Raw genomic sequence first — 13384 nt, 5'->3', positions numbered from 1 at the left:
GGCAGGCCCAGTCACCAGGGTCAACAGCATTAATGGGAGCTTGGACACAATCAAAATTTTGAGCCCCATTCCAGAACAGGGAAAGGGCCCACTTACATGCCCCATTTTAATCTGGCTGCAACTGGCTCCCCAAATACAGTCGTAACTGTCACGAAGACAGACTGTGTGGTACTGAGTGGGGGAGGGAAAGGACACATGCCTGAAGAGCCCCATAGCAACAGCCCAATGCACAAGGCACGGAAGCAGGAGCTCAAGACCATACCTGTGCTGACTGAGCACCAGATAAGCAATGAGACGCCTTCTTCTGTGGTTCTGCAGGTGGCCTATGTAGCACCAGGTGGAGCTGGCACATGGCCAGCTTGACCCTGACCCCTCAGCTGGTTTCTGAAGAGGAAGCCAGAGCCGCTCTGTGTGAGGCAGGATAATGCTTGGGCCATTATTCAGTTCCACCAAGAATCCCTTTTTCTCCTGTCACAGATGGCAGGGTGGAATGCTGAGATGGCACTTGGATGACCTTTGGTCAGGACACCTGCAGTGGGGTGAAATCACAGACTATTACCGCTAAAGCAGTTTGCAGCCCTGACACCCACAGGATAGGGTGAGGGCAGAGTGAGCTGTGCATGGGTCATACACACACCTCTCCCGGGTCCTGCCATGAGGGCAGGGGACTGGACACGATGACCTCTCGAGGTCCCTTCCGGTTCTAGTTCTATGATCCCTTGCTGACTGCAAGGAGGAAGAAAGGAGATGGAACACTGGAAGAACTGGCGCTTGGAGACATACACAGAAATGAGTTTATTTTTCCCACCACTGGAATTATGAAATCACAGCAGCAGAATTCAATATTTACAAAATAGCCCTGATATAATGAGAACAAATCACAAGGTCAGGGGCCTGACAAAGAACAGAGGCAAATCCAAGGAGCTTGGCAACAGACCTGCTTGAGACAAGCAATGGATAGGTCAGGGGGCCCTAGACCCTCGTGGGAGAGTGTTCGTAAGAGGGAAATACTGAACAATGGCAACACCTCAGCAATAGGTGTTAATACTTTACACCGCTATTCAAAAAGGAGCAGCATGCCCTTTGTAGGCAACATGAGGACAGCTGCAAGTCCATCAGTCAAAGCTACTTGCCTACACCAAAGGGAAAAATAATCAGATGTGTAGCTACTTCCAGGAGCAGCTCCCAGTTAGACAGCATGGGTCATAAAAAACCCCACCTGTCCCATCTGCACTATAGTAGTGACCATTATTATTGTCACTTCTGGAGCTTGGTGGGCCTGAATTTTACCAGTAGAGACAGGTGCCTGGTTCTCTGCTTATAGCTGTGGGAGCAACAGAGCTGTGCCAAGTTTCCTTTGGCCTGTCTTACTAAGTGTGACAGCTTGGCACATTCAGAGGCATCAGGGTACCCAAATCTTGGGGTTCCTCCTAGATTGTTCGCCCCCTTAGGCTGCCCTGAATAGCTATGCGTGACTCCTGCACACTCCTTCGGTGTCTGTGAAACCAGGGCCAGAGCCTGAGCAGGAGCTAGTCCTTCAGGTAGGACTTGTAGAAAGCACTGACAACAGCACCGTCGCTGCTGCGATCAGGTTCGTGCATTCATTCCCAGTCTGATGCCTGTATCAGCTAAAGGTGCACTGCACAATCCCCACTTCAGATCGGACAATCCTCTAGGTGGGTGCTATTAACGCGTTTCTAATACTCCTGACAGTGGGGTATTGTGGGGGGTGTACGCAAGATGAGATGGCAAAGATACTTTCTGAACACACAGAAATGGGGATTGTGGCCAGTAGAAGGGCTCCTACTTCAGCCACTGAGAGTGTCAAAGCTTCAACTTTGGCAACACTTGCATTGCTTACGGGACATCTCTCACAAGTCGACCCAACATGTATCAGGACAGCTGCTTCTGCACCAAGCAGGTTGGGGTCTAGCTCTGGAAGAGATTTCTGGAGTTTCCCTGATACCATTCCTGGCAGGTCACTTCAAGCACTAAGGCTATGTCTACACTGCCCTCTCTTGCGCAAGAAAATATGAAAATATGAGTATCACCATGCCTCATTTGCATACTTAATGAGCCACCATTTTTGCACAAGGGGCTTTCGCGCAAGAGCCGTTCTTCCTGAAAAAAGCGGCAGAACGGCTCTTGTGCAAGAGGAGGTTTTTTGCAGAAAAAGGAGCTGTGTAGATGGCTTTTTGTGCAAAAGCCCCTTGCGCAAAAATGGCAGCTCCTTAAGTATGCAAATGAGGCACAGCAATATTTACCACTATGCCTAATTTGCATATTTTCTTGTGCAAGAGAGGGCAGTGTAGATGTAGCCTAAGTGTCTTTCCTATTCAATTGGCCAGGCCTGTTATCTCAGTAGTAACTTGGCCAGGTGATAACTGAAACAGCATAGGGTAACTTGGTTAGACACCACACTCTCACTGTAAGGTTCACTTTGATGGGAGACCTTTAATATCTAATCAGCCTAGACTTTATTTAGCAGCAAGCAGCCTATTCTCCACTCGTGCTCAAAATAACTGACCCTTGGAGAGACAAGAAGAGGATTTGAGTTTTAGGTGTAAGGGAAAGACAATGCAGCATCTATGTGACCTTCTTAGGCTAGCAAGGAAAGTGATGCTAAAGAAAACTGGATGCCAGACAGCAGAGACGGAGCTGTGCAAGGGAAGTCCCTTTCCTCCTCCGGAGCTGGAGGATTATGCACAGAGATCTCTGAAAGCCACAAGTGTGGTCTGGAATGATCTTTCAAGAGGCACGGGAACCAGTGAAAGTGGCATGCAACTAAGCAAGGGTCCCCTTAGAGAGAAGGGTCATGCGGTTGCCCATAACACAAGTGTCTTGAGGCGGGGATTCATTGCTATGGTAAAGAATTGTCCTTTTAAAGCAGCAGAGTTGAAAAATGAATCCCCCTCTGTGATTGTGTAGGCATGCTTGCCGCAGTTCATAACAGACAAGTGGCCACTGTAAAAGCCAGCCATCACAATGGGCATGCTGGACAGCACCCTGAGCAGAGAGGTTAAGGAATGCACAAACATGGAAACTGATTTTCTTAGGAAGTGCCTCCAGGTCAGGATTGAGGCACATTTATTGGCTTACATCTATGGGAAGCTTGCCCAGCCTACATCTGTGCTGCCTGGACTCTGGTGAGTGAGCAGATTCTAGGGATATCAAGTTGGTCTCTTCACCAACAATCTTTCTTTAGCTTTCATAAGGGATCCCACAAAGCAGTCCGGTGAATGCTTCTACATCAGTGTAACGTAACACTGATCTTTTCAAGGTGTAATAATGCATCTGCCTTGGAAGCAAATAGATCTTCATGTTCAATAACTTGAGACCAGCTGTAGGAAAACCGCCACCACCCTGAAGTATGGCACAGAGGCTACCTTCCATAAGCCCTTGCTTAAGGGAAACAGCAAACTGAAGTTTCTCAAGTGCATGTCTTCAAACACTTCAATAAATATTTTATACTCACCGTCAAGTGGCTTGGAATTCAAAAGTTTTACTCCAGAGCAGAGCAAATAGGTTTTAGAAACCCACAGCTCAATGTACCATCCCACAGGTATGCTGCTGCCGCCACCATATCACCATCCCTATTGCAATGGCATGGTTAAGCTGTAGTACGCAAGTGTTAGGGTCTACAGAAAAGTAAACTGTTGCAGGAAAACAAAATGGAAAGAGACAGAGCAGGGGAGGTACACTGTGTGCGTCAGGGACCAGATGTGCAGATTCTGATCACTTGTCTCTGGAAGTGCACAAACTGCTAGGAGCCACTCCCAGCCTAAAATCTATGCGTGCTTTAGTGCAGTTGCCCTCATTCAGAGGCTGCTAGTTGATAGCAGAGCTGTCCTGCCACAGGAGAATGCTCATGAATGTTATCAGAGGAACCACCAGCACCACTATTTCACTACCAGGTGCAAGGGAGATTGTACGCAAGTACAGTGGCATTACATACCCCAGCAGGTGAGCATGGCCGCTAGGAGACTCCAGCCTCCACTTGGAAATGTGTGCTATAGAAGATTTGTGCAATAAAGGCACTCTCCCTCCCTACCCCAAAATTCAGAAATTCACCATATCTGGGAAGTGTAACCGATAAGCAGCACGTGATGAAGTTTGCTGAGAGGAAATAAGTAGCTATGTAAAGGCAGCCCCAGATCACAGAAAACCTTACAATGAGTATCTGCTTGTGCTAAGGAGGCTGTCCAGGTACTAAGAGGCAGGTTTAGCCCTTGCAACATTACCCTGTGTCGAGATCATAGCTTGCAGGGTGCACTCCCAAAACCAACCAGCAGGAGAGGTGAGCAGCCAAATTCAGAGGCCCCAGCCCCAAAATATGGGGAGACCCCAATGACATAATACGGAACAAAAGACATCACTCCCAGGATGGACACATCAGAGCCATTCCTATCAAGTCAAGATTCCATCTTCTTGTTTAGTGACTCCCAGCATTCTGTGTCCCCAGCCTGTTGGATCAGCAACCACAGTTTCATCCCTTGTGTACCAATGGGAAGAGAAGTTCACAATATCCATCACCGCAAATGAAGGGTCAGAATGACTGTCAGGATCACCCCCAAGAAAAGGACAAAGGGAAGCCAGGTCTTCACGAACCCTCCTATGCTGCAAGAGAGAGAGAGGATTAAAGAGATTAATTGGATAAGGACCTATGCAAGTGTGTATGGAGGTGGGAAGGGAGAGAAATGTCTGGGGATAACTGGAGGAGTTGCAAGCCAGAAAGGGAAGAACTATGCTACTTTATACCCATCACCCTAATTTGTACCTTTGCATCATGCAACTTACATATGTCACATCCCTGATGTTCTGTTCCTCAGATTTACACATGAAACTAGTGGACACAGGAATAACCAGATCTCAAAGGCAATTTGGTTGTGCCACTGCAAGGGATCGAGAGGTCTTCTAGTTCCATCCCCTGCACTCAAGGTAGGATTAAGTATGGTCCAGACCGTCCCTGACAAGAGTTTGTCTATCTTGCTCTTAAAAATCTCAAACGACAGAGATTCCACAACCTCCTGGTGATTTATTCCAGTGCTGAACTACATCAAAAGTTAGGAAGTTTTTCTTAATGTCCAACCATTAATGTTAAACTGTTGTTGCTGTAATTTAAGCCCACTGGTTCCTGTCCTATCTGCAGAGGTTAAAGAGAATAATTTTTACTTTCCTGTAACAATCTTTTATGTGCTTGAAAACCATTATGTCCTCTTCAACCTTCTCTTCAGACTAAACAAACCCAGTTTTTTCAGTTTTCCCTTCTGGGTCTTGTATTCTAGACCTTTAAATCACTTTTGTTATTGTCTGAACTTTCTCCAATTTGTCTGCATCTTTCCTGAAATGTGGCACCCAGAATTGCACACAATGTTACAATTCAATAATGAGCATGAAGTAAAGCACAAGAATTGCTTCTCCTGTTTTACAACGCTCCTGCTAATACATCCCAGAATGATGGTCGTTCTTTTGGCAACAGTGTTACACTGTTGACTCATGTAGCCTATGATCCTCTATGACTCCCAGATCTCTTTCCACAGTACTCTTCCCTAGGTAATCATTTCCCATTTTACATCTGCAGCTGATGGTTCCTTCCCAAGTGAAGTACTTTGCATATGTCCTTATTTAATTTCATCCTATTTACCTGAGACCATTTCTTCTGTTTCTCCAGATCATTTTGATTTTAATCCCATCCTCCAAAGCATTTGCAACATCTCCCAGCTTATCATCCATAAGTGTAACAGGAGTACACTCTACATCCTTATCTAAACCAGCGATGAAGACAGTGAACAGAACTGGACCCAGAACTGATCCCTGCAGAACCTCCCTTGATGTGCACTTCCAGCTTGATTTCTGCTGTCAGTTCAAATCCAGCCCAGCAGTTAGCACTGGCTGGCTATTTGGTGGCTATATGAAAGGAGACTGTGACATCAGATCAGTTCTTAGGTTTTAAATTCCCACGTTACAAAAATGCAATGAAATGCCATTACAATTGGCAACCTGAATGGACAGGCCAAGGAGTGAATAAGACACAAGGACTGAAGTCCCTAAAAGCTCCTAGAGATTCCTCCAGAACAGTACAGAGCACACTAGCAGGACAGCAATGGGGAAAGCTTGTCCTCTAACTGCCATGCTCAGCCTGTTCCATGACTACACAGATAGCATTCGCCAGGACTGAGAAATTGGCAGTGAAGTTATTAAAAAAAAAAAAAAAAAAGCCCAGGTGAACACTTATGGTGCTGAAAGAAATTCTGGTAGTAGAGGATTGGGAGAAAAATCCAAAAAGCAGTGGGTAAAAGTCCTAACAACAACAACAACAACAAATGGGGCTCATTTTATTGCAACACAAAAGACAGAAAAGAAAATCTGTGACTGTGAAATTCTGTGAACATTACAAAGGCAGCCAAAGATTTCATGGGAACCATAAACTAGGATTTGCTTTAGATTGAACTTTTCCTAGGCCAAGCCCCCCAAAAGGACTTCACAATTAAAAGTATTAAACACCAGTGTCCCAGGAGATACAGATGTCACCATAAGCTCAGCAAAACCTCGCACACCACACCCTGCTCTTTATCTGAGATATAGGGTTGCTCAGAACACTCATGATCTCTCTCCCGGTGAAACTCAGAGGCCAAGCTACCACTCCTGAGAGCTTGCTCTTAACATACCGGTAAAAAGGATGGCAAACCTGCCAACTTAGCTTAAGCACTGAGCCCACAGCTGTCTGGCCAAGGGCAGGTATGCTCTCAGCTGAGACCTATCATCCTCAATACACCATTGAAAGACATATAAATGAAAACTTAACCCCTTCTCTCTGGGGTAGTGAGAAAGGCTGAAGGATCAGAAACTTTGAGAAGCTAGCACTTCAGTAAACAGATCCTCTTGCCTGCTGGATCTGGACTGGTTCGCAGCTCACCTGACATACTTCCCATGCAGGAGGGAGAGGAAGCAAAGTTTGACCATGTTCCAGGAGGTGCTGTTATCGTATCTCATCAGGTTTAAGGCCAACGCCACATGAGAGTGACAGTTGTCACAGCAGAGATTGTGCTAGAACAAAAAGGGAAATTGAGTTAGAGTTTTCCTGTCTGTTAGGTCTGGGGCCAGATGATAAGTTCTCCGGGGCACGAAAACAACCTAATAGAACTTAAAAAGACCCCAACCCCACTGAGAGGGTATATTCCCCAGGACCTACTCCTAGTTTAGCAATAAGTGGCAGGATTCTGAGATTCCATATTTCCTTTGAGATGGAGAATGAATGCAAGAAAATAAGCCTTTTAATAGGCAAGCATGAAAAAACAGAGACAAGAGGACTGAGCATAACACAGAAAACAGCCAAGTACTGACTTTGATCACATAATGCTTCTTAACTGCTTCATAAAAAGGGATCAGCCCATCAAGAAATTTCATGTCTCAGATGGGAAAAGAGCTATGGTTTCTCCAAGCTTCATTAGGTGAGCATTTTTTAGAGAAAAAATACACAAGGTAAATCCCGTTTCACTGTACCTGGTTAAATCAAGACCAGCCCATGTGGAGGCTGGAGTTTAACTTCAATAATGTCTTACCATTCGGTGCTTGTACTCTTCTGAGGCATCATGCACAGCTGTATCCCAAGCACTGGGACCACTGGAGTACACTTTGTTTGGATCCAGTTTCCAGTATCTGACAAGACAGCCAACAGGACTGCTAGTTTAATTGCTATACCTTCTGTTCTTTCATAGTGCCCTTTCCTTCCTCATTAGGAGGCTATTTAAAGCAGTAGTAAGCAGAGAAACCCATAGTCATTCCTTAATGAGGCTCAGTGAACTCAAGGAACTGCATTGTTCAAGAGAGGTGCATGTGATAAGACGGCAATAGGAGCCAGGCTTAATCTCCCAACCTAAAACAGCTTCATTTCATATGGCAAGATAGTATTGTACACATGGAACAAATTAGATTCTGAACTCCAGTTTCCTTGGGGAATTTAAAAACCTAATTCCATCAATATATTTATTTGAATACAGGAGGCCCCCAAGATGCGACCGCCTGAGTTCCAACCCCTCGCACTTACAACCATTTTTGTAAGCGTGGAAGAGGCCAGAAACCCTCGACTTACATCCTCGGCCTGTATTTACGACAGCGCACGGCGCCTACCGTAAATGCAGGTTTGAGTTACAACGCCCCCGACTTGGAACGAATTGTGTTGCAAGTCGGGGGCCTCCTGTAAAATACAAAAAATTAGAAGTCAATGTACAAATATTTTGATTTGCCCCATGATGAATAAAAACATGAGTATCGACTGCTTATCATTCAATTTTAGATATCATTTACTTGTAGCAACTCTCTGCCACAAATTCTACTTTAACAATGTCCTTACCATAATAGTCATTAAAATAATTAGAGATTCAATATTTGCACACCAGAACTTTGCAGTCATGCCTCTAATCAGATTTAATGTAAGGTTTTCTCTTGGGAAGCACAGACACACTAGCTGCCCTTTTGAATTAGGGCATTTGATCTCTGAGAATGTTACCTACATTATTACATGTTTATGTTGGTTTCAGTGAAGAAAGAATATTTGCATATTTAGTTGTTAGACATTTAATAAAAAGAAACAGTAGCACTTACTTCACCGGCTTCCCAAACGCCATGTTGTCTTCCTACAGAAAGGAGAAACATCTCTTAGGGGAACACAGACCACACAAAATTCAATATGTGCATCTTTTCTGTAAGGCTTATTTCATGGCATGAATCAATTAAGTTCTTTCCTCGGTAGTCTCATTTTACCTAGACACAGATCTTATTTGAGTGTACTCAAGGTTAGACTCTCATCGATACTGATGCAACTGCTGTTGAAATAAGTGTTTGGTTAAGTGTACTAGATACATTGCTACATCTTCCATATTTGATATATTTACCTTACCTTTTCCTTCTTGATTCCATTTACTTCTGTACTGAAACATATTTTTTACATATTGATAAAAGCTGTACACATTTGTGTCAGTGTGAATTACATCAACTGAGACTCCCTTACACTCAAAGTCCATCAAATTAAAAGTAAATATAACAAATGCTGGAAAATGGGGATGTTAAATTGTGGGTAATTGACTAATCAAATAGACTATTCAACTAGTTGATATGGCATCTCCGCCTTTGAAGTGTAGAAACAGCCCTTGAGCTGTTGCTATACTTTCAAGGTGAAAGCGCCACATGAAGCCCAGGGTCAGCTGGGGACCCCCGCTAACCCCAGGCTCCGTGCAGCACTGCTGCTTTGAAATGCTGCAAGCCTGGCATCAGGCTCAAGTGGCAGCGCCACATGGCTCCCTGTGAACTTTGAAACCTTGCCACTTTGAAACGCCGAGAGAACAGCCTGACACTTGCTTTGAAATATCCTCTTCTTCCTCCCCTAGCTGCCTCTCTCTGATAGAGACACCAAAGAGGAAACTAGTCAACAAGCTTGCTTATCAGATAGTCAACTAATTGTTCACATCCCTACTAGTAATTGGGCATGAATTACCAAGGAAGTCATAACATAAAATACACCTTTTCCTAACTCAGTCAATCTGTAAGTTACCACAAAACTGAACTCCTGATGTTGACCCCAAAATGACAATATTCACCTGTGTTGTGGGACGCATCAGACTGACCCTTGCCACTGGCATCTAATGCTTCTCTGGAAGTAAAAGGGGTCAAAATACACACTTACATTATTGCTCAATAAAGCAAATTAACCTATCCTTGATTGCAATATCCAACTTAACTGCACTGGCCAGCAGTCAACACAAAGGTGACTAACATGGCTGCTTTAGACTGCCCTGAATCCAATACAGAGTTAGCCAGTGGAAAAAATGATACACAGCAGTATCATTTAGGGGAGAGGGATAGCTCAGTGGTTTGAGCATTGGCCTGCTAAACCCAGGGTTGTGAGTTCAATCCTTGTGGAGGCCATTTGGGGCAAAAAGTTTGTCAGGGATGGTTCTTGGTCCTGCTGTGAAGGCAGGGGCTGGACTCAATGACCTTCAAGGTCCCTTCCAGTTCTAGGAGATAGGCAATCTCCATTAATTTAAAATTAAATTTTTAAATTAAATTTAATTTAAAATTTAGTAATTTCAAATTTTCATTTCACTTTGGAAATGCAAAATATTGAGAGAAGTATTTGAGGAAGGCGGGAACTAGGCCAACCCCAAGTTCCTCATTTACCAACTAGAATAGAACCATAATTTACTTACGGAGACATAGTAAGGGCCCGCAAAGTCCCGAATGACTCCCGCCGATGTACAGATACCCATGTGGCCGATGATAGGGAAGAGCCATCTATCAAGGCAACAAATGAAATGTCTGAGTCAAACGTCTCATCCTGATCACCGCCCCATCCCCAAACAGGAGACTTCCAGAATGACTACACAACAAACTGTGTGGTACAAAATAGACAGAACAAGCAAATTAGATGTAAATGCAGATGGTAAGGGGAGAAGGAGATATGATCTCTAGTAAACCAGAGCTGAGCACTCATTGACAGAAGCAAGGTTACATAGACACACATACAGGCAGGAGAATATGAAAACAGATAAGAGAATCGGGGCCTGATGCTGCTCTCAAAAGACACCGTTATGCATTAGATATGTAAAAGTATAACCACTCACACAGTAAACCGACAAGCTGAGGCTTATCTATTACTGTGAACTGTTACACACAGACTCTCATCCAGTTCCCAGGGAGCCAACAGTCACCCTGAGGGCTCTGTATCAGAGCTGGCAGTGCAGGGCAGCAGCTGGCTCCCTGGGATTGGAGTAGGAGCTGGTACTTGCCAACAGCTAGCTTAAAAGCTGGCTCCTGGCATGCACCAGCTCTCAGGGAGTTGGCTGCCACCCTGCACTGCTGCCTCTGTATTTCTGGTACGCTGCATAAAATACTGTATCTTTTCTCCCTCATCTCAGCTCTGCTACAACTAGCTCAGGGTAGGCAATAATTTTTGATGAGGGGCCCCTCCAAGAATAAGGTAGTGGTCAAAGGCTGCACTTTTCTAGGATATTAAATGGAGGGGGTGCAGGATTTGGAATGGAGATTGGGTACACAAAGGAGTCCAGGGTAGAGGACTGCAGAAGGGAGTGTGAGGTCTGGAGCTGTGACCAGGGGTAAGGGATGCAAAGGGTTTGCGTTATGACCCAGGACTGGGGTGCAGGAGGGAGTGCAAGAGTTTGGGACGTGACCTGGGGTGTAGTTGAGGGTGGGATGTCAGGTGTAGGCTCTAGCCGGGAGGCATTTACTCTAGGTGCCTCCCGGCCAGCAGCCCAGTGGTACCCTTGGGAAGGTGACCTACTTAGCATGCACCATAAAAGGAGAGAGTCTTTGTGCACCTGCACTGTAAGTGCATCCCAGGCAGCTCCCACTGGCTGGTTTCCAGCTAACAGGAGCTGCGAGGATTGTGCTGGTGGCAGCACATGGAGACCACTCCCTGGGGGCACACATTGGCTATGTCTACACTGGAGGCTTCTTCCGCAAGAATATCTTGAGCAAGGGTTCTAGTGCAAGAAGTCTTGCGCAAGAAAACGTCCATGCTGCCATGTGCGCGCTGTGCTTTTGCGCAAGAGTGCCCATGGCAGCATGGACGCTCTCTTGCGCAAGAAAGCTCTGGTGGCCATTTTAGCCATCAGGCTTTCTTGTGCAAGAAATCCCTGCCAAGCGTCCACACTGCCCTCTTGTGCAAGAGCTCCTGCGCAAGAGGGCTTACACCTGTTAAAAAAGGGCATAGCTCTTGCGCAAGGAGACCTCTCTTACTACGCCGTACTGTAAATTTCCTCGCGCAAGAGCGGGAGGGCAATGTGGATGCTCTGCAGATGCTTGCGCAAGAACGGCCGTACTTGCGCAAGCAGCCGCGAGTGTAGACATAGCCATTGTGTGGAGAGGCACACGTTTTGAGCATGTGGGGGTGAGGCAAACAGAGAGCCTGCCTGAAGCTCCCCCCTGGGCAACAGGACACTGATAGCCCACAGGACTGTGGTGGGCCACATCTGAATGTTTAGTGGGCTGGATCCAATCCGTGGGCTGTATTTTGACTGCCCCTGGCCTAGCCACTAAAAGAATTAGCAAACAAAACAAAGTAATTTTATTATGGCTTTGGATATTTTAGTAGGATTGCAGCAAAAGGTTATATTGCTTCCATATGCCTCTGTGTAGTGAGCTAGTTTTGCATGTACTTGTTTGGACATCACTAGAGATTAGGGATGTAAGGAAGCAGTCGACTATTCGGTAAGTATATGCTTATTGAGTAGTTGAGTCAACTACTCACTCCCCCCTTGCGGGCTCTTACTACATTTAACAGGCAGAGACGAGCAGGGTTAGCTCTTGGGGCCAGTGGGAGCCAAGACGGCTTAGTCCCACCTTACGCCACCCCCAGTCACTAACACCACTGAGAATCTGCAATTTAAACGTAGCAGGAGCTGGGATGCGGCAAGCTGGGCTCTTACTACATTTAAACAGCAGAGCGGCAGCAGGGGTAGCGAGCGCTGCCCCCTCTCGCCATCAACTACTCGCGTAGTCAATGGAAACTCCAGCGACTACTCGATTAGCTGATTAACGACACTATGAAAGCTCATCATCTAATAAACCATCTTGTTAGTCTTTAAAGTGCTACATAGTCCTGCATTTTGCTTCAGCTACCCCAGACTAACACGGCGACATCTCTATCACTAAACTAGAGATGGCTGTTTGGATGGCTTCTCCCAATCACAGGAAAGAAAACTGGAAAAAGGCACCAACAGCGACAATGCCCCAATCAGGGTCCAGCCCCCCTCTGGCCCCACCGCCCTGTCCCAGCCAGATCCTGGAGCAAGCCCCACGGTCCAGCGCTGGCAGCGGCCCCTCCCCTGCTGCGGCGAGGGTAGGAGAGGATTCCACCACCGGGCTGCAGCGATCCCGGCCCACCCGCGGCTGCCCAGGTGCAGCAGCCCAGCCCCGGCCCCAGGGGGCGCCCTTACACTCTACTCCCCGCCCCCCGAGTCCGCTGCCGAGCCCTGCCGCACGGGAAACCCAGGACCCCGCCCCCCCAGGCCACGCCCCCCGAGCTCTGCGGGGCGCGGCGGCACCAGGCAGGCCCACGGAGAGGAGCGCGCGGGGGCGGGGCGGCTCCCCTTGCTCCGGGGGCAGCCGCGGGCGCTGAGGGGCCGGCCGGCCGCGCACTCACGTCAGCACGGGGATCGGCGTCCACACCACGCAGTAGGGGAAGCGGCCTCGCTCGGGCTCCAGCCCGGCCCCCCCGCCGCCATTAAACTGCTTCATCTTCCCCCCCGCGGCCTCCGCTTCCGCCATCGTCGGGGGAGCGCGTCACTTCCGGGGCAGCGCGCCCGCTTCCGGGGCCGTCCGGTAACTAGGGGGAACGGGGCCTTCCCTAGTTCCTCCGGCGTCTGGT

The 13384-nt window shown here is 47.0% G+C and overlaps 1 protein-coding gene across 1 annotated transcript; it reads right to left on the bottom strand.

Moving 5' to 3' along the window:
- Positions 1-780: 780 nt before the first annotated feature.
- Positions 781-13384, bottom strand: TMEM222 (transmembrane protein 222). Its single transcript, XM_075909194.1, has 6 exons — positions 13160-13384; positions 10206-10290; positions 8605-8636; positions 7563-7659; positions 6917-7047; positions 781-4617 (listed from the first exon to the last, which is right to left on the bottom strand). Exons 1-6 carry the CDS (start codon positions 13282-13284, stop codon positions 4530-4532), a joined length of 558 nt encoding a protein of 185 aa, XP_075765309.1. The 5' UTR covers positions 13285-13384; the 3' UTR covers positions 781-4529.

This window comes from Pelodiscus sinensis, chromosome 25 (assembly GCF_049634645.1).
Source record: "Pelodiscus sinensis isolate JC-2024 chromosome 25, ASM4963464v1, whole genome shotgun sequence".
NCBI classification, from domain to species: Eukaryota; Metazoa; Chordata; order Testudines; family Trionychidae; genus Pelodiscus; species Pelodiscus sinensis.
The sequence above is the reverse complement of the archived record's forward strand: the minus strand, read 5'-3'. Positions and strand labels throughout refer to the sequence as shown.

Coding starts and splice junctions, on each gene's coding strand:
- TMEM222 (XM_075909194.1), bottom strand. CDS start 13,284: ATGGCGGAAGCGGAGGCCGCGGGGGGGAAGATGAAGCAGTTTAATGGC. Junction 8,637..10,205: donor CGGGCCCTTACTATGTCTCC/GTAAGTAAATTA, acceptor TCCTTTCTGTAG/GAAGACAACATGGCGTTTGG. Junction 7,048..7,562: donor AAGAGTACAAGCACCGAATG/GTAAGACATTAT, acceptor TTTTTGTTCTAG/CACAATCTCTGCTGTGACAA.